Source organism: Chelonoidis abingdonii, chromosome 25 (assembly GCF_003597395.2).
Source record: "Chelonoidis abingdonii isolate Lonesome George chromosome 25, CheloAbing_2.0, whole genome shotgun sequence".
Lineage (NCBI taxonomy): Eukaryota > Metazoa > Chordata > Testudines > Testudinidae > Chelonoidis > Chelonoidis abingdonii.
In genome coordinates, this window is record NC_133793.1 from 2,071,731 (window position 1) to 2,097,745 (window position 26,015).

General features: G+C 46.2%; 1 protein-coding gene across 3 annotated transcripts in view; it reads left to right on the top strand.

Moving 5' to 3' along the window:
• Positions 1-26,015, top strand: part of GRIK3 (glutamate ionotropic receptor kainate type subunit 3) — a 240,912-nt gene that overhangs the window by 119,148 nt on the left and 95,749 nt on the right. For all 3 annotated transcript variants that reach the window (XR_004375907.2, XM_032796279.2, XM_032796281.2), the window contains exons 2-4: positions 18,530-18,706; positions 22,779-23,036; positions 24,521-24,702. Coding sequence is in view for 2 of the 3 variants with exons in the window: in XM_032796279.2 (XP_032652170.1) it covers positions 18,530-18,706; positions 22,779-23,036; positions 24,521-24,702 (617 nt within the window). In the remaining variant the exon portion in view is untranslated. The remainder of the gene's footprint in view (positions 1-18,529; positions 18,707-22,778; positions 23,037-24,520; positions 24,703-26,015) is intronic.

Below are 26,015 nucleotides of genomic sequence, written 5' to 3' on the forward strand. Positions count from 1 at the left end.
GGAAAGGGGGGATCAGGCCCTAGCAATTCCTGATCTGGTGGCAGCCTATCAGATCTAAGCTGGAGATTAAGCTTAGAAAACTTCATGCTAGTACTTCATATTTGAACTCTAATGTTCAAATTGAGGATTAATACTATGACACCGACAATGCCTGATCTTTATCTAGGGCTGCTGGTTAGTTTTGCAGGACGTAAAATGCAGCCAAGTGGCTTTGTAGAACAGCAGTTAGAGCATTTGGGTGGCAAGTCTTGTAGGGAAGCTGGCAAAGTGCTGGGGAAAAGTCTTTGGCCTGATTCTCTGCCTGTCACAATGCACATCAGAAGTAATGCCCGTGAGTTAAGGTGAGGGCTCAGATCAGACTTTTATAGGGGTTAGATTATCCCATATGTGTCTTGGGGATTTCATGTACTCTCCTCAGCTGTCTGGTGCTGTCCATTGCCATAAACAGGGTATTCAACTGGATGGACCATGGGTGTGATCTGGGAATGTCTATGTTACTGTCTAACTCAGTGGAACCACTCTGATAGTAAACCAGGAGTAACTGCACTGAAATCAATGGAAAAGTTTAGTTATTGACTCCAGGAGGGACCGGTGTCTGTTCTCACTTATACCAGTATTATACCAGCCTAACTCCTGGTCACTGAAAAGTTACTGGTGACTGGCCCTCTTTGTTAAGCAGGGGGTAGCAGATCCCCAGGGAGACAGTGACTTTGCTGGGAAGGGACCGGAGCCAGGCAGTGCATCCAAAGACCATAGGAGAGCCACAGGGACACACCAGCCAGTCAACAGGGAGCAAGATCTTCTGGTCTTAAATACAATACACTAAGGTGACAGCTGGCTTCTCTTGGAGATGGCTGCAGCTTTCCCCTAGGCTAGTTCTCCAGGGGGATGACAGTTCGACCTCCCCAGACCCAGTGGGTATCCAGGGCACCTTGGAGGCAGCAACTTGCCCAGTCCCCAAGGCCGGTGATGGAGCCCTGGCCACAGTGCCCGAGTTACATCCCACTGTGTCTGACTGACAGTGCTGGCCCATCATCCTATCAGTGTGATTCCCAGGACTTGAGTGCCCTGAAGCATTCCTGGAGCATTTGATGTGACTTCTGTTTGCAGTTGCCAACCTAACTTAAAATACAGCATTTGGTGCTTAGGTGCCAGTGATCAGTGCCCTGTATGTATGCCAGACAGAAAGGGAGGGTGGGGAAACACAGAATCCTGAACTCAGCTCCTGGCAGGTAAGAGGAAAAGCAGGAATTCACCATGAGGGAACAGTATGAGTTAAATGTCAATACATTTCCAATATTTACATCTCCCCAGAGATTCTGTTACTGATTTGGGATCTTAAACATATAAAGATGCATATTAGACATTTATGTACCCACACAGATGTGACAAAGTGAGGTTTTCTTCCTTATGTTGTACATGAGCCGATGAGAGTCTTACTTTGTGGGCCTCAATTTCCCTGTGTATTGCACAATGCCTAAGTTGTGGGAATTGGGTGTGTGACTTTTGCTGAGACCCTTGAGGACAGGTGAGGTGGCTCCAGCTCCCAGAAGGGAGATGCAACCAGGTAACACTTTGCCCAGGAAGCGAGACAAAGACCAGAAGGAGGGCCCACAGGCATGTTGGAGGTTGGGTTGCTGAAAGGTGGGCAGTCTGCTGTTGGGGACTTGGAGACAGGGGAATCCAGGGCTTTCAGCCTGGGGTTCCCCTAAGTTGGACTTTGCTGAAAGTCACTGATTTCTATGCTAACAAGTTCTGTTCTATGCTGTGTTCTTGTCAACTAATAACCCTTCTGTGTCACACACTGGCTGAGAGTCATGACTGACTGCAGAGTTGGGGTGCAGGGCCCTCTGGCTTCCCCAGGGGTCCTACCCAGGTGGACTCACCAATGGGAAGTGCACATTGAGAACAGAGGTGCTGGATGCTCTGAGGTCAGTCCCAGGAAAGCCATAGCCAAGGAGACTCCGTGCCCTGAGGGGAGTCACGCCACCCAGAGTCCTGGCTGGCTTCATGCCAAGCAGTTCCAGAGCATTGGGCCTGTGACAATGAGCATTGCTGTTGGGTTGTAATGTCTGGGAGGAGACAATCCTACATCCAGAGATGAACGATGCTCTGGTGGCTAAGGCTGAGACAGGGACTTTGGCTCTGCGGCTCTGGCTCTCCTGTGGGACCATGGACAAGTCACTTCGTCTATCTGTGCCTCAGTTCACCAGCTGTGGAAGGGGGGCAATAACCTTTCCTTTCTCTGGGTTATTTAAGTTGCAAGCTTTTTCAGGGAAGAGATTAGCTCTTACTATGTATGTACAGCACCTTCGCTGTTACTGCGATACATAGAATGGTGTCAGTCCATCTGTCTAGCGCCAGGGAGATGAGCTGGATCTATTGGACCATTCCCGTCTCTGACATTGGAGATTCTGTTGAGTCCGGAGGCTGGTTGGGGTGTTGGGAGTATCTCCCAGCTCTTACCTGCCTTACCCCTGCTGCTAAAGCTGCCTGACGCACCATGTCCTGACTGGGCTGCTCTTGGGGGAAGGTAGCAAGTTAACACCGGGAAGAAGCTTAATAATTACTTCTCTCCACATGAGGAGTCACATCCTTGGCTGAGTGCTGAGCACATGTGGGGGGACAGAGCTCTGAGGTGTGCGATATGCCTGTTACAAACACTATGCTGCCAGGAGCAGCCCCTGAGCATGGCAAACATATAGGTACAGACCAGAGACAATCACAATGATAGCAAGAAAAGCCCAGAGCCAGTCCAGAGCTCATGCCTTCCCCTACATCGTCTTTATGCCACTCAGCATATGGTCTGACCCATAGTTATGAGATGTTCCAGGTGCTCATTCTGCACTCATCAACATGGCATCTTAGCCGATGAGATGTTATGTACGGTGGCACATGAGAAACAGCATATCACTAAAGGTACAGAGGATTATAGAGATGGTACCAGCTGGGAGGTCACCGTAGAGCAGGTGTCTTTTGTAGATGACCTTGACCCCAAATCCCTGTGCTGTTGAATCAAGCCTGCAATCCCAAACAACTACTGACCTGAAAGCAAGTCCCCTGCCCTTTGCCAGGAAAAGCTCAATAGAACTAGGCTGTTGTGTTGGCCAAAGGCGTCATCACTTCAAAACCACCTCCAGAAAACGTAGGCAGGAAAGCAAAGACCGTAATGAGCGCAGAAGACTCCCTGAGAATCCTCCAATCCATTATCAACCCCCCACCTTCTGATCTGATGGGTTCTACTATCCATAACATGCAATTTCCATTAAAGGTGGCTCACCTTTTCAGACTCTCTCTATCTGTTTTTCATTAAAAAACAAGCCACCATATTCCATTCGTTTCTCATTTAGTGTGTGTAAAACGCTGATACGTACACTTTACCCAGGGTGTTTTTAATCAGTTAATTTAACCAGAAACATTAATAATGTATTTCTTTGCCCCTTGACTGCTCATCTGTTAAACAGCTTATACATGAGAGAATAATGTCACCCCCTGTGACATGAAGCATCTAATACAGTGTGAATGGAATAAGATTTTGCATGTTTAATGCCAAAATGAACAAAGAGGAAGATACTGTCTCCTGGGAATGGGTATTACAGGATGAATAAAACCACTGCAAAGGACTTGTCTTTCCTAGCAGCCAAGCAAATCCTTCCAGAAAGGACACACATCTTCTGTACTTCATTTTCTGCTTGGATTCAGTTTCTTGGCATTTCTCAGCACATTTTTGTTATGCTGCAAGACATGGTTAAAGCTGTGTCTCCATGAGGTGAACTTTCCAGCTTCAGCTGCATCCACGAAACCTCACCAAGGTATAATGGCAGGTGTTGGAAGCTGGAGAGCACTGAGACCAGTTAAGAACTGAACTGCACTCAATGGGTGAAACTCATGCTGTGCAGAAGTCCAGCAAGAGAGGTCTGTGTACCAACTGAGTCCCACAGCCTCAAAATCGGGCTGACACAGGAGTTTATGGCACGTGGTCCTCAGGCCTATATGCAGCAGAAACTTTCTTCTCAGCGCTTCGCATTCATTTTTAGCTGGTGAATTCAGCAACATCAGTTTGCCTGACTTTAAAAAAATCTGCCTCCTTAAATGCAGACATGGGCAGAAGACCCAAGCTGCAAAGGAGCAGAACCTGCTGAAGTCAGTGGGGAGCTGCAGTTGCTCCGCATCTCTGGAAATCAGCCCACTTATTTCTGTGCCCAAATTGGGAGTTAAGTCCCCATTTTAACTACCCCCATTTGCAAGTTTTGGCTGTTTGTACTGAAGCCTAGAAGGGAGCTGCTGTCCTGGCCCTCACAGCTCTGCCCCAGGGAGTCTGAGCATGGAACGGGAGCCTGTGGCTGGGAATGCCTGGGATTTTGTAGTTTGCAATCACAATCTTACCTTTCCGTTCAGCATCTTTTCACTGCACCCCTGAGCTACAGGCAGCAGTGATGTGATGCATCCCACTGTGCAACAGCCTTGATGTCACACTCTGGCACGGGGAGGGAAAACACTGCACCCCCTGAGGGACGAGAGACTCCATTAAGGAGATTTCTCCTTCCTCTGGTTGGCTTTGTGTGGAAGCAAAGCAGCACCTGCTCAATGGAGACTTTTCCCCAAGGATGGTGGGACCCACGGCAACTCTGCCTGATTATCTTAGTCATGCTGCTAACACCTCTCTGGCCAGCCTGATCTTCAGTGTTGTGCTGAACTTTACTCTTACATGGAAAGGCTTTTAAAATGCATCCACCACGAGGATACTTGGAGATATTATGCTCCGAGTCGAGGAGAGGGTTTCTAGCAACAAGCATTTCACTTCTCCTTCTTGGAGGGAGACTATTTGTTAGCATTGAAGATTTGGTTTTCAGTCTGACACTTCTAAGTGCACTTGGGATTGGAGCCCAGACACAATCTCGTGTTTTCCCCACAGTTACAAGGTCGGAGGACAAGCTGAACAGAAGAGAAACAAATCTTTCATTGGGCTAACTAGAGAGAGGCGGAAGCTGGCTGGGAATGTCCTATCCCACGATGCTTCCCCGACCTTTCAGCCACAATGGCCAGCATGATTTGAGACAGGCTCTCGTGCTCTAGCTTTCGACTTGCATTCTGGAACCCGAGCCCAGAGACATGCTGAGTGTGAAATACCGATGCTGCTGGTGCAGATGGTTCCCACGGCGTTTCCTCTCCAATCCCCCTCCCAGATTAGAGAAATCTGACTTGGCAATAAAATGCCACAAAAATCCTCCGTTCAGGAAGGTTTAGGGGGAAGAATGGTCCAGAGGGTAGGGCGCTAGCCTGAAGTTTCAGACACCTGGGTTTATTTCCTAGCTCCCTCACAGACACTTCATGTGGCCTTGTGCAGGTCACTTTGTGTCTCAGAGCCTCAGTTCACCATTGGGGCAATGGGGAGAACAGCCCTGCCCTGCCTCACAGTGGGGAAAAATGCCTTAAAGATTGTGATGTGCTCAGAGGTGACAAGGGCTCACCAAGGGCCTGAGACTGACAGGAAACCAGTGCATAGCTAACAGGCCTGATTAGGATCTGTAACTGGGAAGTGATTCCACTGAAGACCACTTAATCACTGTGTATCTCAACTGTTTTGTTACATTTATTCACCTAAATTTGGGTTATTGCTGGTTATGTATCTGTGATAGACCCAGGCCAGTGGAGTACAGGAGTTTGATAGAGGGCAAATATACTGGTCACTGGATGAGTAGTTTTCTGTTCCCTGAGTGACCAGAGCAGGGGCTGCACTAGAGTAATCAGGAACCTGCTAGAACCAATTAAGGCAGACAGGCTGATTAGATCACCTGCAGCCAATCAAGGCAGGCTAATCAGGGCACCTGGGTTTAAAAAGGAGCTCTCTCCAGTCAGGCAGGGGGGAGCCAGAGGAGAGGAAGTGTGTGTGAGGAGCTGGGAGCAAGAGGCGCAAGGAGCTGAGAGTGAGAGGGTGTGCTGCTGGAGGACTAAGGAGTACAAGCGTTATCAGACACCAGGAGGAAGATCTTGTGGTGAGGATAAAGAAGGTGTTTGGAGGAGGCCATGGGGAAGTAGCCCAGGGAGTTGTAGCTGTCATGCAGCTGTTACAAGAGGCACTATAGACAGCTGCAATCCACAGGGCCCTGGGCTGGAACCCGGAGTAGAGGGTGGGCCTGGGTTCCCCCCAAACCTCTCAACTCCTGATCAGACACAGGAGGAGTTGACCCAGACTGTATGGAAGATCACTGAGATGAGCATATCTGCCAATAAGCGCAGGACCCACCAAGGTAGAAGAGGAACTTTGTCACACAGCTTTTAAAACAAACTTTGTATTTGTGGATAGTTTAAGCACTATAGCCAGATGGACAGACACTCTTTTCTCTACCTGTGTATTATATATTTTTTTTTTAACATTAGCTTTAATAAAAATGTTTAAATCAGAGTGCTTCACAGAGCAGGGTTTATTTCACACTCAGAACCCCTACTCTGAGGTTTTAGCCTCAGATGATGAACCAAGAGGAGAAAAGAAACAAGGTGATTTGCCCAAAGTTTCAAAGAGTCTGTGGCAGAGCCAGACTCTGAACCCTGCCTCCTGAGTCCCAGGTCGCTGCCTTAACCACAAGGCCAGCCCACCTCTCTGCCTCAGGGGAGTCACACCAGTTCCACAAAGCTGTGAGGAGACACAGGCCATGTCTGTTTGCCTCTGCAGTACCCATCTTCACACCAAACCTGAACCCATATTACAGAGCTTAGCCTCTGAGGGCTTCCTCCAGCCCCAGGCAGAGGGGTTTAAGGTGTCTCCTTCCTGAACAGCCCAGACTGGAGATTACTTCCAGGAGCCTGCATCCAGGATTTACAACGAGAGGTTGGTTTTTGGTGAGCAGCGCTGATCCTCTGTAGTTTCCCCAAGCAATCTGTTAACTCCTTCTTGGCTACGGTTCACGTAATCCAGGACAAAGCTGGTCTGCTAGGTTCCCAGTTCAAGGTACTGGGTGTATATTGATGGTTAGGACGTGATAGCTCCGTATGCTGATTGTTTGGGGGTGTGTGTATTTATAGAGCCCCCGTGCAGCTTGGGAGCTATGGAACAGTACGTGGAATGCTGGAGAACCGGAGGAGTTTCACTGGGCCTGAAGGTTTCCCATCCCAGTCCCACAAGCCTGCCACTGCTTTTCAGCACAGGCAGGCAGATGAGATGTACAGCAAGCTGGACTCGCTCCCTCCCAGTCGCCAGTAGATTTCCCATGCACACTCTGCCACACACGCTTGCCAAGCAGTGGGACACTAGTCAGCACAGCTCTTTTCAAGCCAGACTTTCAGGGAAAGGGACATAAAGCACATCAGGTCTGTCCCTTAGCTCCAGCTGAGTTGCACTCAGTGGTAGGATGCGAGCTGAGGAGGGAGGAGATTTCCCCCTTACTTGGGGGCTGCCCAGGAGCCTCAGGACTGCTCCCAAATACACCCAGTTGCTCATGGTCCCATGCAGCCCTTCCATCAGCCAGGGGTAACTGGAGCTGTGGGGGGATGCAGTGGGGTGATGGCTGGATCCGTGTCACTCAAGGATTCCCCTTGTGCAGGGGAAAGGCCAAGGTGGTCAGATGTGCTGCGTTCCTCCCTGGCTTCTTTGATGTGGCATGAAGGGGTCGTAGTGGAAAGAAGCCCTGGTCCCTTAGAAAATGCAAGCAGAGGTGACAGAAGACATCCCCTGAGAGAAGAGTGTAGGGCTGCCCCAGGAAAGGCCCAAGTCCCATCTTTTTTCCTTTAGAAAAGAAAGAAAACACTGACTGGAACTTTGCCGATGATGTTACAGTCGTGACACAGCCCTGCAAAGCCAGTCTCTGATGCAGGGGTTGTTTGAGAGCAGTTAATATTCACACAGAGAATCCCCTTTGGAGAGCTCAGTCCTGTAAGGAACAGGCAGCTGATTACCCAGGTTTCTGTTTCAGTCAGTCCATGCCTTTTGTAGCCTCAAATTGCATCAGCTACATGACTACGTTGCATCACATTAGGCTCTGCCAAGCTGACGTGACAGGGCCAATGGATCATCACTAAAAGTGTCCAGGGGACAGGAATTCAGTTCCTTTGCTGTTCTGTCAGAGCAAGAAACCAATCTATGCCCTTAAGAAATCATTTTCAATTCCTGCCGTGGAGAAATTAAAATGTGCAAGTTCCAGTTATTGCATGTAGAAAGCCTGGATTTTTGGTGCTGCTGAGCAGATCTCTGCCTCTGCCCCAGGAAGTAAACTATGGGTTAGTGTTACTGCAGGGATCTTACTTCCATCCTATCCATTGGGGCAGGAGGTGTGAGCTATGGGGCTGAGGGTGAGAGGTAGGGAGCACTAGGCAGGGAAAGGATCCCTTTGTGCATCTTCTGCATGCTAATAATTCCCACTCAGCACAAAGGATTCCTCAGTAAAATGTGAGTTGTAGGATGGAGTTTCCAGCTTCTTCTGGACTTTATCTTCCCTTCCTGCTTCATAAAGAGTCTTCCACAGAATCGATCCGTGTGACTTTTGGAAGACACCAGATTGCACTGCCATGGGGGTGCAGGGACTGGTGAGCTCCAGCTCACCTGGCACTTAAGCTCAGGGCCTGGTTATACACTAATTGCTGTTTGGAGCACAGAGACGGGAGAGGCGGCCATTCTTGAGTAGATCAGTCACTGCGTCTCTTTCTCTCTTATCTGTGTATTCATTCCCTTTCGGATGGGGTTGATTTCACTGCATTTATTTCATATTTTCAGTTCCAAGAATAATTTTTCACAAGCTAAGAGGGAATCTCTTGGTGAAGTTTAGCTCCAACCCCGGGGGCTCAGAACAGGGTCAAACCCCCTGGTGGGGGGGATTCCTCTTTATGTTCTGATGGGATGGGGCTAACTTATTTCCCATTGTTCCTATTAACAACACACTGGAAACTAACAGCCTTGTGGACCACAGGGATTTTCTTCCTGCTGAGTCACTTGGTCATTTTGCAGGTGTCAATTTTCGAAACCTTCCCTGAGTGTGGACACAGCAGCATTATCTTCCTTTCCCAGAGCCATACAGAGCACTGCCTCTGCCTGAGCACTGCCCCACCCATCCCTGCCTTGGGGGAAAACCACTTGCTGCATTCTGAGCCCTGAGGGGCGGGGAGTCAAAACCTCTGGTGTCTTCACTCGGTTTCCCAGTCAGTTGCAGCTTTGTGACTCTCTGGCAGTCATTCTGGAGGGAGGGATTCGGAGAAATTAAATTCTGGAGACGTTTTGTCAGTTTGTCATACAGAGCAGTGATTCTCGACCAGGGGCTCGGGACTCCCTTTGGGGCCATGGGCAGGTTTCGGGGGGCTGCCAAGCAGGGTCAGCATTAGACTCGCTGGGGCCCAGGGCAGAAAGCTGAAGCCCCCCCCCCACATGGGGCTGAAGTCCAAGGCCCTTAACCCAGCCACCTGAGTGAGCAATGTGACATGGGACCCCAGATACTTGCCCTGCTTGCTGCCCCCTAAAGCCAGTCCTGGCTTTTATATGTAGAGAACCAGTTATTGTGGCACAGGTGGGCTGTGGAGTTTTTATAGCATGTCGGGGGGGGGGGGGGGTATCAGAGAGAAAAAGAACCCCTGCCATGGAAAACAGACATTTTCCCCATTCAATCTCATCAGAATACTTTGTCCCAGTGCCAATTTTTTTGCCAGTTTCACCACAAAAATAGAACCAACCTGAAAAGGACAAAAAAAGCAGCCCAGCCCTGGGAAGGAAAGAAAACAATTGCCAGGGAAGGAAATCTCACAGGCCCCAGGTCAGAGAGAACACACAATCTGGTGCTGAAGGGTAGATGGAAGGTGTAAGAAATTCTTCAGGGTGCATCCCATGTTGTCTCTGCAGGAAGTAAAGCTCTCTGCATCCTCAGTAAGATCTTTTTCAAAACAAGTGCTTGTTCCAAAATGCCATCGATGGAGGGGACTGTCAGGACACTGTCAAAGTGTGTTAGCAACACTATCAGCAGGGGAGGGAAAAGTGTGATCAAATGTAGCTGCTTTTCAAAGCTAAATAACACCGTGATTTTATAAGGAGAAAAGGTATGTGATTACACGACAGACTAAGCGCTGCTGAAATTCCCTTTCCTCAACGAAGCTGGTTTGTTTTGTGAAATTGGAAAACACCTGAAACACTTTGACTTTCTTGTACATTTAGCTGCTGTGAAGCTAAAAATAACCAGCCATTTAAGGAAAATGGCATTTGGCCAGAAAACTTGTCTGGCAGGTTTTGACTAGCCAAGAATTAAACTGGTGGGATGGAAAGCACAGAAAACGAGTTTTAACCTGGGAAACGTAAAGCAGCTCACACCTACATGGTTAACAGGGTCCTGTCCTGAGATATACATATAATTCCTCTTATATGGACAAGACACATCTGTGTAATAAATGGTGTAGAGAGACATTCTGTAGAGCACTGTCAGATGCTAATGAGATCTCTTTGCTTTATATTAGTATATGGCCTTTGTCAATGGGAGTTGGGTACTTAATTCACTTGGACCTTCTAAAGTCCCATCTGGGTTGTCCATAGACACATTCTGACTGTATGCTTGGTCTGTTTTGAGGTTGTGTGGGTCTTGTCATGAGCCAGGGAATGGAGGGGATGGTACAATGGGATAGCCTAATTTTGGCAATTAATTGATCTTTGTCTATTAGAGGTAAAAATGCCCAATGTCCTGTGATGGGATGTTAGATGGGGTGGGATCTGAATTACTACAGAGAATTCTTTCCTGGGTGTCTGGCTGGTGAGTTTTGCCCACATGCTCAGTATTTAGCTGATCGCCATATTTAGAATCGGGCAGACTGGCAGAAGCCCCTGGAGATTTTTTTTTCACCTTCCTCTGCAGCGTGGGACATGGGTCACTTGCTGGAGGATTCTCTGCACCTTGAAGTCTTTAAACCGTGATTTGAGGACTTCAATAGCTCAGACATCGGTCAGGAGTTTGTTACAGGAGTGGGCGGGTGAGATTCTGTGGCCTGTGTTGTGCAGGAGGTCAGACTAGATGATCATAATGGTCCCTTCTGACCTTACAGTCTATGACTCTATGCAGTTGTGCATGAGTGAGGCTTATTGCTTGTGGTGTGGCTCGGATGTCAGAAACAGGAGGATCGATGCCCCTGCTGTCAAAGGAAAGTGAATGAAGATGGGGTAGCCAGGGATCTGGGGCTGTTGCCTCCTACTTGGACTATGAGTGTGGGTGAAATGAACCCCAGAGCTAAAACATGCCTGGCTACAGTTTGGCAAAAGAACTGAACCCATCCTCTTTTGGCTTAAAATTGTTTGTTTGTTCCTTTGAAATTGAGATGAAGCAGAACCGGAGTTGGTCACAGGACATGGACCATTCCTCTCTCTGGAGCTTTGCATTCAAACCACCCAGAGCCTCGGCTTTAGTAAAGGAAAAACCGAACTGATTCTGTTTTGCAAAGCCAAAGCCACCTACCCTTTGTTCACTCCTACTGCAAATACACCCCCCAGTCCTTACCCTGGCGAGCCTAACTCTGGGCCTTTCTTGGGCAGAGACTGGTGTAGGTTTGGTAATCAGAACAAGTGTCAGCAAAGCCTGGGGTGACTTTACCAAATGCTCACTGGCAATGGGATTTGAGCCAGGGTCCCCAGGGTGGAAAAGCGTGTTCAGCACTGTACTGTGCCTCAGAAGAGAGTTGTTATTACTTTTATTATCTGTAGTCTTGTGATGGCCAGGAGTTCCAGCCAGGACCTCATTGTGCTAAGCACAGTACAAACAGAACTAACAGAGGGCCCCTACCTCAAAATTGCTTACAAGTAGAATTGCAAACACTCTGTGCCTGAGGCCATTCAACCTTCATAAACGTAAACCAATCCATTGCACTGCAGCGTGAGATCTGTGAGCATCCCTGACCACCCAGGGCAGTGGCATGGTCCCTTCTGGGATCAGTTAGGCAGCCAATACTCTCATACTTATCAGGAAGATCTTGCAAAGCAACCCTGAAATCGAGCTGAGTGGGTGAGAGACCTCATCACAGCCATCTTTCATCTGCCTGCAAATCCATAGGAGGCAAAGGAAGGGGGAGGATGAGCAGCTGTGATCTGAATAGACAAGGAGGTAACATTGTGAAAAGGCTGTTAGCACTAAATCAAATGAACAGTAATTCAATTAATCTCCAAGACATCTCGAACACTTTTTAAAATAGGGTGGCAGTGGGAAATGCTGTAGAGAAATACATCACCACAAAAGGACCCTTAGTTGTGGTGTTTCATATGACGTGTATTTATAGACAATCCACAAAAGTGGATACCTTTTTTATTGCTGATTCTTTGACAGTCCATTGACTCCAATTTTTTTTTCATCTGAGCAAAGTCATGGTGAAGTTCTTGTCAAAAGACCAGGAAGGACACCTACGTGAAACCTAGGGCAAACGCAGACAGCTGAGTGCATTTCTGTCCCCTCACACTGCTGTACCTTGTGGTAATGGTTACATTCGTGTTAGTACAAGAGCTGTATTTCAGAAAGACTTTGGAGCACAATCCCACTGAGTTCAGCCCCATTTATGTGATTGACTATTTGCTCCCAATAGCATCGTTCATCCCCTAGCAGCGACCACTGTCGGAAGACAGGATACTGGGCTAGATTGGGCCACTGGTCTGCCCCAGTCTGGCCGTTCCGTGTTTGTTCCCACGGTGCTGAGTAGGGGCGGCCTCAAAGAGCTTACAAGTATCAAGTCAGGCTAAAGGTGACCTGGGTTGAAGATACTGGGTTGGAACTTAGACAAGCTGGGTTCTGTTTTTGTCTCTGCCACAGGCTTTGCCTGTTGGTGTCAGGGCCTTGCTTCTGCAGCTCCACCGTGGAGATAACCTTCACTCATTGTCTGTATGACTACTTATATCACTAGCAACTTGAGGCAGAATCTGTCTCTGACTGTGTCTGTGCAGCTCCTTGCACTGTGGGGCCCTGATCTCTACTGGAGTACACATACATAGTAATAAAGCTAAGTGGGTTGCACCAGCTGTTACAGAGATCAGGATTTATAGCATGCCGAGAGCTAGGTCTGGGCGATGCAATTAACGCTCGCACCACGTGAACATGCTAATTAACTCTCCTGGAGTATTCATGTGCACAAGCTGATATTTTCATGTGCAAATGTGCATCTCGCAAGCAGCATTTCACCATTTTTACTGATTTTTGAGTAAAAATGCCAAATCTGTCCTCCATATGTTAGTGTTATTTACTGCAAAATTGGCAAATATCCATCTTCAGGGAAAGAAAAAACTGTGCGTACCTCCTTCCTTTCTACCACCCCCACCGGCCTTGTTTGTTTACTTCTAAAAATAAAATCGCAGCTCGGTCAGGAATGAAAACTGTTTGGCTTTTCTGGGCGCTTGTGAGAGCCTCAGTTCACACTGCTTCACTGGGAGTGAGAAGTATTGTTTCACACAAGTGAACAAGGGGAAAACTCTGCTTTGAAATATTAACAAGCTGTTTGTTCTGAGGGTGGCTGAGCTGTTTGCTGAACTGAGGCTGACCTCACTGTGGCTGTGTTACTCATGGGAATGGCTAGCAGAGGTTGGTTTTCAGGATATTTTCCTAAGGTTGTTTCTTTTCTGTTGCTAGTTTTTCTTATTGCAACCCTGAAAGATTGTCTTTGCCCTGACTCGACTCAAGTGCTGGGTATACATGGAATGAAGCAGATCTCCATAACCTTGGGCTCCTCACGCTATTACTGTATCCCCACTTCTCTCAATAGTTCAAGCCCATTTTCCCCATTTCATTAAAATGGAAAAGTTGTGACAATTATTTTCATAATTAGCTGGCTCTCCAAATGAATGCCAATTACACTGTGTAATCACGATGAAGATTATGTATTAATCAACCCTTCCCAAGCTAGTTATTAGGCTCTGTAAGTAATGATTGTGAAGAACGTATGTGAAGAAAAGACACAGGAGCTAAGAGAGGAAACCACACCAATCCAGGGGAAAAGGCAGCAAGGAATTTCCAAATGGATGTAGTTGTTCTTTTCAGCACATTTGATTAAACTGAAGAGATTTGTCATTAGTTGTTCCTACCCACACACCCACCACCACCATTCCTCCTCCAGGGCCTCTGTGTAAAAGATTATTCTGTCATATATTGCTACCTGTTGGCTCTCTGTAACACCTTAGCAAATGCAGGTATATTTCACATTGCCTCTGTCCCCATGCGTTCTTCGGCCAGCACTGTAATCAGAAATATATTACCTATGCCTGTCTCCTTCCTCATCGCCTGGCACTAAATTCAAGTTGCGGGGTGGTTGCACAGAGAATCCTTTCTCGAAGTAAAGCCTATTATATCCAAATGGATGTCTGGAGTGTTAATTTATTTGGGATCAAACACTGATAATCCGCATACCGAATTCTACTGTATTCTATCACAATAAGACACACTCAAAACCAATTCTGAAAGCTCTGAGCTGGGAGAAAACACGTCAGTCATTTGCTAATCAATGCAACATGAAGCCAGTTCATTTCAGCATAATGCTAGAGAACAAAATCCTGCTGCTGAAATGTGCTGGGTTGAAAACCTTTGTGAGAAGGGGAAGGGATGAGCCTCACCGATGGGTTTTATTTTTATTATTATTCATTATTTCTACAGTAATATCTGTGCTTTTGGAGCAGTGCAGACTTTTATAAAGATAAATCCCTGCCTTCAGAAGCACAAATTAAGGCTCCAATCCTGCAAATGCTTATGCCTGGGAGTAGCTTTGGATAATCGAATGCTCCACTTGTGTACGCACAGTTTCTGGGATCCTCATATATGTACATACAAGGTGTTACTATCCCCATGTGCAACATGGAGAAACTGAGGCACAAAGAGGGCCAAGAAAATGATCTGCCCAAGAGCAGAGAGCGAGTGAGTGACAAAGCCATTGGTGAGCCTCATCCCTTCCCCTCTGCACATTTGCTGCTCTCTGTTGTTTGTACTGGCATAAATAACTAAGGATCAATATCCCACCCTTGCCCTTCCACCATGCATCTCTCCTGTCCCTGCTGCCCCACTCCAGTATCTGGCCCCTGGCTGTGCCTTCATTAGGAGCTGTCTATAAAGCACTCAGTACTGCTTCCTGGTCAGATCAGCCCCTGACAAGCCGTTCCCCATCTGACTTCCAAGCTGCTGTGGCAGTGCGAGGCTGAGCTGCTATCAGTAGGTTGAAACCTGTGCTTGGTCTGGCTGGCTGGGCCAAGGGAGCAGATGGGATGGGATGGCATCTCTCTGAGTGAAGGGTTTTCTTAGCTGGGTATTTTTAATGTGATAACTGAATGAGAGAGACTCCTGACGATAGATGCTGAATCATTAATGTCAATAAGGTGGAGTTTAGCTTTTGCTGGGATGGAGAATGGGTCTGTGGCTCTATGAATATTTCACAGGATAAAAAGGGAACGAGGGGGAGACCTCCAAGCAGCAGTATGGTGTGGAGGCTCCTTTGGGTTGGGGAAGGGACACCCTTTGTTGGCTGAGCAGAGCAGTCTGAGATATTCTCTGAGATACAAGAGTAGCAAGCACTGCTAGAGGACAAGGATCTAGGGGTCAGGGAAGTCAGTAAAAGGGGACCGTACAGCACTGAGGACTGCGGACAGCATTTCCAAGATCACTTGGTTGCATCTGTCCCCAGTTGGCAGTGACCAGAGGTTATTGCCAGAGAGTTGTGCTTCTTTCTTATGCACTCCATGCATCTGAAGAAGTGGGGTTTTTACCCATGAAAGCTTATGCCCAAATAAATCTGTTAGTCTTAAAGTGCCACCGGACTCCTCGTTGTTTTTGTGGATACTGACTAACATGGCTGCCCCTCTGATACTTGGTACCAATTTTTATGTCATCTGTAAAACATAAGAATTATCTGCCCTAAACTCAATAAAATCATGTGCCCACCTAGTTCAGCATCCTGTCTCTAGCAGCTGGTGCTGGCCACTGTCAAAGAGGAGGGTATAAGAAACTGATAACTTGCCCTTAGAGTAAATTCCTTCCTGTCCTCCAGTCTTTAGAAGCTGGTTATACCCTGAAGCAGGAGAGTTAAGAGCCCTTCCAAAACTGGGGGAAGTGTTTGTTTGTTTTTTGAATCCTTGCTATATCAACTCTGGACGTTAAATGCTCCATTTTTTTTTCATCCCTCTAAGCTCTTGGGCTCAGTGGCATCTTGTGGCCATGATGTCTGCAAGTTGAATGTATATTGTGCAGAAAAATCTTTCCCTTGATCCATTTTAAACATGATGTGGGGGAAGTTTGACTGTTAAGTTACTGGCCTGTGGATGAATTAGGGAATGTCTACACTGCAGTTAAACACCCGGGGCTGGCCTGTGTCTGCTGACTCAGGCTTAAGGGACTCAGGCTAAGGGGCTGTTTACTTGCTGTATGTACATCCTCCTAGGGGCTTCAGTCCCAGTTACCACCAGACTGGCACTCCTGACCAGCACCACATTAATACAAACATGTCTAGACAGTGTGGTTTGGACCTGGAAGGAGGAGGCATGCCGTTTCTTAAATACCAATAGAGCTGATAAGGCGTCTGCCATCTATAACGAAACATTGTAAAGGCTTTCCTAAATCGAAGAGGAAGGCTTGCTTCCAGCTAATGAACCTGGAGACCATCTGTTACCAGCTGCATTTGCGGAGCTCATTCTTTCATTAAGTGTTTTGATTTGCATGTTATCAGACAGTCAGGTTTGTGTGTCCTACCAGGGCTCTTCAGGGGCAAAAGATTGTTCCTACATCGCCAAGACAAGGAGATACAATTATATAATTTACGCCCTCGCTCAGTCACTTCAATTAGAGAGGCTGCCAGTGGGGAATTGAGGACAAGACTTACAAATGCAGAGCCAAGAAAGCTAGCGATACCATGACATGAGCTTGCTGCCGTTGGGGAAATGTAATGGCATTAACAATTTCCAAACATGGAAAAGCATGCGTTCAAGCCGTGCATTATTGAACAGTGCAGGCTGTAGTTGGAGGCAAACTCAGAAGTTTCTGCTTGTCTGAACTAAGGACTTGAAGAGCCAAACTCAAGGAGGGGGAAAAAAAAGATGGGGCAGGGGAAACTAAAAATAAGGAATGACAAAGAGGGAACTTAAGGATGAGCAGAAAGCAGCTGGAGATTTTACTCCCAATTCTTATATTAATTATAATTCTGCATTATTCACACAGCACAGTGACTGTGTATGGGGAAAGTCAACACACCGATTGCCTCAGTGGTGGAGAATCTAAGACATAAGACATCACAGCATGGCAGGAGGTAGGGCCCAGAAAGAGAAGCCAAGGCAGCAATTCCTGGTCACTGTCAACTTGGACTTAGAATGTAAAGGCTCCAGATTGTGTTCCCACAACTCTGCAGCATGGGAAACGATTTAACTGCTGCAGGAGAATGTTCAAGATTTAAAAAAAAAAAAATTCTGTTCCAAATGGGGACAAAAATTCAAAATCTAAAAAAAAAAAAAAAATTGTGAACCAATAATGTGAACAAAATTTCATTTAGGTTTAATTTTGACCTTTTTAAAAAAAGTTTACTCTTGTTTAGTATAAATTAGCTAAAATTTCAAAACAAAATATTGTTTCAAAACAACTTGAAAAGCAAAAAAATATTTTTTAAATCTCAGAATTTCCCATTTTGATGACTTTGAAACTTTGTTTTTCATTTTTTTTTTCAAATTTGGAGATTCACTGAAACTGACCCTTTCCTGTGAACAGTTTTGGTTTTGACAAATTGATGTTTTCCAGCAGGAAAAAACTTCTGTTGGAAAATTCCTGGCCAGTTCTCCTTACACTCACACCCACTTTATTCTTATCCTCCTAGCAAGAGCTGGTTGCAAAATATCAATTCCGTAGTCAAAATGCCTTTTGTTTAAATGGAAAAAAAATTCAACCTGCTCTATCCTGGCCTCTGTATACTTTCTCTGTGATGTTGATTGAGGTTCAGTCACCTCTAATCTCAGATAGGGGAAGGGGAAGGAGACAGAAAGTGGAGGATGGCAAAACAGGGCAGGATAGGGAGAGAGAAACTTACGAAAAAATATTTCCAGAATTGTTACTATCTCTGAGCATCCCTGGTTTCAGCCTCAACATAAGCTACCAGCATCTCCCCAGCAGTAAAAGGGGAACCAGGGAAACCCTCCTTCTCAGAGAGGCCCCGTTTCTTGTTTTTAGGTGTCCCCATAATCTGACTTGGCTTCCCTGCCTGCTGTCTCTGGGCTGGGTGCTCAAGTCAAAAGAGAATGTGCACAAACATGTACACAGCAGTGAGCGGCTGGGCTCCCAAACTTCCCTGAGCTTCCTAGGGAAATTCAGAGAGGTCCCCCCCATGCAGTTTGGAAGACATGGAAGTTCCCACTCACTGATAAATCCAGGGGAGATATGGCTGTAGCCGGTAGTGTAGTTGAGTGTAAATGCGGGAAAAGGAAGATTAGTTTACCACCTCCTTTTATTTACCACTGACTGTAGCCCTAATGTAGCTTTGCAATGTGTCGGCTTTTCCCAGGAGTTTATCTCTAGACACACTGTGGGAAAGGGTGCTCCTGAACCTTCATGTTGTTGGTAACTATTTTGGTCCTGTCTTGCAGGAGGAATTTTCGAGTATGCAGATGGCCCCAATGCCCAGGTTATGAGTGCCGAGGAACAAGCCTTTAGATTTTCTGCCAATATTATCAATAGAAATAGAACTTTGTTGCCTAACACAACATTGACCTATGACATTCAGAGGATATACTTCCATGACAGCTTTGAAGCCACTAAGAAAGGTAAGTAGATAGCATGTTTTTCCATCTGGTGAAGAATTGGCTTGAGCAGAGGCAGACTGCTCTCTGCTCATCTGTTGAACATGTAGCCAGGAGCTTTAAGGGCTTTATTTAATTATTTATTTTTAAAATGTCATCTCTTCTACCCATTTCCATTTTACTCCATGTCAGCTGAAGCTGCTAAGGCTCAGATCACCTACAAGTGATTGATATATGCATGTGGCAAAAATAAATATCTTACGGGTATTGTGATCAGTAACGGTAACAATGCACTGCTGGAGACATCATATATATACCCACTTGGATGACATCTTTGGCAGCATCCTTCCTGGAAGTACATCACCTGGTGTGCATGGCAGGGAGGGAGATTAGAACCTACCTGGAATGCTACAAGAGTGTGTCAAAGGTTAACACAGGGCTCCACTGATACAGGTGGACCCCATAAAATCTTGGCCCTGCATCTCCCAGAGGAATCTGAGTTAACCACTGCATTCAGAGCTGTTCACGTTGCTTTCTCAGTGTGGTGGGGCTTACACACAGGCACATAGTTTTGAAATAACCTGACCACAGTGAGAAAATGTGGACAGCTGCAGGAGCCTCAGGTCAGCCAGACTGGAGCTTCCTCATCTTCTGTCGGCTGGGCAGTAGTTTCTTCATTAAAACAAACACACAAAGGAACAGGTGTTGAAGCCCACTATATTTTCATGCCGATGTTTCCGTTTAATTGAACTTCATGCAATAGGAAATTCCAAGATGCCACCAAAGATGTTGATGGCAGAAACTAAACTAATCCTGATTCTCACTCATTGGGATTCTCCTGCTTCAGGTGGAAAGTGGCCACCACTTTACTGGATTTTATGAATATCTTTTCCTAGAATTCTCAGGACCATTGTAACACCCAGTATGTGCAGATCTATTGCCTGTTTCTACAGCTGAGTTGACTGAAACACCAAGGGGTCAAGTGAATTCCAGATCAAAAGCCTTGTAAATCGGATGCTCAGCCATGCATCTCCCAGCTCCTTATCCTATGCCGGTCACTAGACTACACAACTCCTTCACCCGCTAACCCTACACAGCTAACCTATTTCTCTTCCAACTCTCAAGTTTGCAAGGCTATTGAGCAGCTCCACTTAGACATGATATTAATAGAATATGACAAGTAAATAAAGTTATGTTTTTAAGCCTCTCCTTCATGTTTAATTAATGTGCCACTTCCTGGTGCATTTGCATTGCTAGGTAAAGACTGGGAACTCTATCCAATGAAACAGAGTCCCCCATTTCCCCCACACACACACATTAGAAGAAGGGTAAAACTTGAGCATTGAAATGGTGGGTTGTGCCATTATGAAATGCTTCTTGCCTGTTGTGGTTTGTGTGGATGTTCTATCATGTTTGAGGTGACGGTTTGGTGAACTTTTTAAAAGCCCAAAAGTGTGGAATAGTAATGGTGGACCCTAAAAAGCTTAGAAATTGGATAGACACAGAAGAGTTTGTCTGCCCACCACATATCTCTAGTATAGAGCGATTGCACCTCCCTGTGCCCCACCGCCACAAGTCATTATTGTTATTGGATGCCAGTTGATATGAGCTGCTAGTGAGTGAGGTCCAGAGGGCGGGAGGGAGGAACTGGATGGCGCAGCAAGTGCTCTGGTTGTGGTTTGTCTGTCAGCTTGTGAGGGTGAAGGATCAGTTTCAGCTGGGGGGGGCGGAGGAAAATCTGCTCAGCAAAAGCATGACTCTGCCCGAATTCACAGACCAGAGAGGCATCAACAGACAAAGCTGGTAACTGATTGTCACAGTCTACCAGGAATCAAGGATGATATTTGCTTTTTTCAGGGGGTTTTATCTTGGAAATTCCCCTAGGTTTTGTGACCCCTGCACTGTGCTAGGCTGAAGTGTAAGTATCATGTTTATCTTCACTGAAGCATTAATTTTTTGCTGGATGTTAAACCACAGAGGAACGAATAGAGGGGCACTCATGCGCGTGCATACGCGAGTGTGCAAGTGACACTGTATGTACACACAGTCTCTACCTGTAAGGAAGTGGTGTGGCGTGGTTTCAGCCTTGCCAAATGGAATTTAGCTTGTACGCCACAAGATGCAAGCTTCTGCACAATGTCAGTTCTGTGTTTATAACACAGGTGATGACATTCAGTTCATTTGTCCCCCAAAGCTGCTCTCATTACATCAGAGAGAACTTCCGCTGACTTCAGAAAGCCTTTCGTCTGAGCTGCTAGTACTGGACCAGGCCCATAAAGGCCAGCTTATTCCATTTGGTAATTTATCTAGTGGCTTCCCTACACAGAGGATAAGAACCTACTACTGCCAACAGCTAGCAGACGTAGTCCTTTGAGCCTTATGCTTTTTGTACTGAAGATCTGGAGATCTGTCCCCTCTGGTGACCTATGGTGTCACTTCCATACCCAATATGATTGAATTTCTGGCTCCATTGTGGCAAAACTTTCTGGCTTCAGTGAGGCCAGGATGTCACTATATATCTGATAAGTCTCTGAGCAGAGCAGCATGGAGGAGTAAAATACCCTGCTCTGGGGCTCAATCCTCAATCCGGTCCCCATGTAGCAAAGCATGCAAGCAAGGGCCTGATATTCTAGTGGCCTCGCTGAGCTCTGTGTCAGCTGGTATCCCAACAGAAAGGGGCTGTTCACATGTGTAAGGGCTAGAGGGTTAATCCTGTAAGTGTTGGTAAGTCTCTCAGTCTAAACCATTGGTCACTGCTGAGCTTGACACAGATAAATATATTTTATTTTTAAAAAGTAATTGCTGTATGCATTTCAGAATGAAATAATGTGTGTTGTTTAATGTAATGAAAGAGTCAAAGCCCCAGTCAGTGCTAAGCATCTGCAAAATATCTGGGTTTTAAGCTTAAATCATGCATTCACAGTAAACTAAATGAAACCTACAAATCAAAATCCCAAAATCTTACCAGCCATCCACCCCTGTTTTCTGGCCACTGAAAATATATTGAATAAATCATAGATAATTTTTGTATGGAAAGAGAAATGTGGGGAAGATGCTTCCAGACCATCAGTGGCTATGGTAAATTTCAGTCGCATGGGATTCAAACCAGTAGAGAGCCCAGAAAAATGGACATTGTTTATCATGCAAATAGGAATCAATCCTTTTCCATACTGAGCTGATTGGGAAATAAGTGGTTTCTTTTTCTGTGAAAATGTCTGGTTTTTCTTTAAAAATCCCAAACCCCAAACTCCCATATCTTAGGTTTTCAATTTTTTTAATGCAAAATTGAGAAGAAAATTGACATTTTTAATGAAAATTTCAGTTTTGTCAAAAAGCTGTTTTTCATTTTCAAAACAATTCAGTGGGAATTTTTTGCCCTGCTCTATATTTATACCAGTCACTGCCCAAGTGACCCTCATACAGGGCCTAATTCTGTTCTCAGTCTCCTTACGTAGTAATTGGTCCTTCAAGTAATCCTGCAAAGATCAATGGAGCTACTTGCTAAGGGCTGCTTGGAGCTGGTGAAGGTGGCAGAGTCAGGCCTTGGCGAATGTCTCATCGCTGGAGCTTGGCTTTATGGTCACTCTTTATGAGACAGGAGAGGGGTCTGTTACCCAGCGCTGTTGATAGGATAGCGCCATTAACTAAAGAGCAGTCAATGTTATCACCAAGCAGAGCTGGGATTAAAAAATGAAATATGCGTGTGTAAGGAAAAAATCCGGAAAATCTCAAGTCTTTGTACATTCCCTCAGCTGTATCAGGCTTGGATAATCATTCCTTGATCTAGAACCTGACCTGTCATCTCTCGACTGTCTATAGAACCTCACCTGCCTCTCTGCCTCTCCTGTCTGTTCCTTTCTTTTTTAATATTTATATTTTGGTTAGTCCCCAGAGGCTTCTGTCTGTCTGTCCGTCCATCCCCATACATGCCTCTCTCTCTCTCTCCATGTGCCAAGACAAAGCCCCAGCGCTGTGCTGTTTGGGATATGACTGGGTTAGTGACATGCTCTGGATGAGCTTGTCTCCCCCAGTGTCAGTCAGTCCCAGGAGGGATATTGTCTGGTATATTGACAGCCTCGATCCCTTTCTATTGCAGCCTGTGACCAGCTCGCCCTGGGGGTTGTAGCAATATTCGGGCCTTCTCAAGGCTCCTGTACCAATGCTGTTCAGTCTATTTGCAATGCACTGGAAGTCCCCCATATACAACTTCGGTGGAAGCATCACCCTTTGGATAACAAGGACACTTTCTATGTCAACCTTTACCCCGACTATGCTTCTCTCAGCCATGCCATTCTGGACCTTGTACAGTATTTGAAATGGAGGTCAGCTACCGTTGTTTATGATGACAGTACAGGTAGGTGAAGGGGGAGCAAAGCAGCTCATCTATTGTGGGTTCCATTTCGGGACTTTTCCCATGCGCCCTGGTAGAGTAAAATCATGTAATGTGCAGTGAGACGAGTCCACAGGGACAGATCCGAATTCCTCATGAACTCACGGCAGAAGTGCACAGGGTTCTTTGGAATACGTCTAAAGCTTTTACAGACTTGTCAATCAGCTAGCCTTCATCACCACTGCTGCCGACAAGGGCCAGATGAAGGATGAAGTTCTCGGCCAGTGTAAATTGGTGCCACTTCACTGAAGGCAGCGGCGCAGTGTCAATTTACATGAGCAGAGAATTTGGCAGGTAGTTTTGCTACTGAGGGCACAAAGCTCCCGCTAATGGCATAACTGAGCCTACAAAGCCTTTGTTGTCTGGCTTATACCATAGAATGCACCTTACAAACATTTGCATGTAGACGGAGCTGTTGATAGTGGAACAAAACCCAGCAAAGCACCTGCTCTAAAGATAAAATCATGTTGGTCACTTGTGCAAGACAATTTCATGAAACCAGCTAGTTTCCTTAGGGGAAGTGCTGAGGCGAATGCTGTGTGACACTGCTGTTGGCTAATGTGGCTCCCTGTATATTCCCCTCTGTGACATGTTCAAATGCACTTCTTCCATTTTGCATGAGGACACTTGCCATTGTCTCTTCCCTTTTTGCAACGGCCTTCTATTGGGTTTCTTCTTGCAATGGTAGATCCCACGAACTTTCACCAGCTGTGGCCGGAACGGCATTGTTCTTTCTCCAGAGGAAAGAAATGAGTGCATGGGTAGAAAGAAAGTCTCCGATTATTTTCTTTTTCTGCCCACACTTATGGCCGTAATATAATATGATAGAGATGAGATTCTTCTCTTCGGATTGGAATTAATTACCCCTAAAGACTCAGTTTGACTCAAGTCTCATTTCATTGGACCTTTTTTTTCTTTTTTAATCTATACACAGTAAATGAAACAGATTTTTGAGTGTTGGCTGGCTGGTTGTCGTGCTCTCCCTTTCCCCTAGAACACGGGCTCTTAATTTGCAGGGGCATGACCCCAAAGCTGTAAGGGCTCATGACTGTCCTGCCAATCCCACATGGCCAAATGGTGGGGGGAAGGGGATAGGGTGCATCCGGGTTAGATCTCAGCTAGATGGAAGGTGGGTTATGAGGAATGGGATTTCTCATATGGTAAAAGTTGGAAAACAATTGCCCTAGATGTGGTTGAAATTTAAAACCATGGCCCAGCTGCATCTTTTGTTTCGGTAGACATTTAAAAAACACTAAATATTAGGGGGCAGAGGGGGGAAGGGAAATTATTTTGTGAAATCAAATTGTGAATGAAAATTAACAGTTGCCCAGTAAAAGTTTGTGGAGGAACCTGAAGCCCAGTGGATGTGGAAGGGACCCGCTGCTGGCAAGAGCAGCCAGTCCTGATAATGCTATGGGTTTTGTCTTTTTGAAACGCTGCTTTCTAAGGCCTGATACGGCTGCAGGAGCTTATCATGGCCCCATCAAGGTACAACATCCGACTGAAGATCCGCCAGCTGCCCATCGACACGGAGGATGCCAGGCCCCTGTTGAAGGAGATGAAGAGAGGGCGGGAGTTCCGCATCATCTTTGACTGTAACCACTTGATGGCAGCTCAGATCCTCAGACAGGTGAGTCTGGAGGGGCTGCAGCAGGAGGGATCCTTTGGAAAGTGGGAAGCCTCTGGGAATTCATGCTCATGCAATGATGATAATCCAGCTGAGACATCTGTGGTTTACCCCTGCAGGTAACATCCTTTACAATAAATACGGCACTTTTGCAGTGGCAAATGCTTTGCTTAGGCTCTTTTGGGCAATGTTCTGAGGCTATAGTTAAAGCTACTTCCTCTACATTTGGTTTTTACACCTGAAAATACAGGTTTTGTAGAAAGAACTATGCTACAAGGGTCAGGTTGCAGTGCAGAGCACACAGAGAACACCAGCGTTAGGGCTGCATTGATAACCCCAACTGGTGAAATGGAGCCTTGCGCTCTGGAGGAAGGGTTATGGAGAGCATGAGTCCAATCCGCTCGTCCCCCGCAGCTTCTGCAGGCCTTTGCACCCGAGCAAAGTGACTGTCAAATTCCGCCAGATTACAATAGCAGGGTTCTGTTCCCACTTTGAATTAGTGGAGTGGGAGGGGAAGAAGACTGTGCAAGACACAGGAACAGCGCATCACGTGTCACACGTTTGTGCAAAAGGGATACGATTCAGAACCAGACACTTTCTGTTAAACAACAGCAACTTTTCTGTGTTATTCCCTTCTGGGAGACTTTAGCAAACATGCCAATTAAACCACAAGCAAGCCTGACCTGCAGCTTTTGTTCCCGTGTCAGGACAAGTGCTCTGAGTTCACCTATTGCACTGGACTTATTTGCAATGCAAAGCAGGAGAGGAATCTTGCCACGCTGCCCCATTAAATAACATAGATATAGGACACATTTTCCAAAAGTGACTCCTAATTTTTGGGTGGCCATTGTGAGATGCCTTAACACAGTCTGATTTTCAGAAAGTTCTAAGCGCCAGCTCTCTTCAAATCAGGCCCCTCGGAGGTGGTCCAGGTTGGGCACCCTGGATCACAAGTCATATTTGGAAATCTGGGTCCCAGTCTATTTAACACATTCATTAAAAATGTCCCCATAGTGATTATGGCATCAAGGCAACTCATAGTTACCCTGGGCAATCCTTTTAAACCCCACTAACCCACGAAGGACTATCCCAACAGCTTCAATATCACAGAGAGCACATGAGACCATTACGTTCCCAGGAAGCAGGTGTGGAGTTTCTTGGGATAGCACCAGGGAGTTAAAGTATTTACTGTTTTATCCTCTTCCATTATAAGTTCACCTGCAAAAAGCCTTTGTTGCCAGGTATCTCTGGTCTCAGTCTTTGTGGTCACAAGTTTACAATCACGTGTGTTCTCTGAACTCCCACCTCCTCCTTGG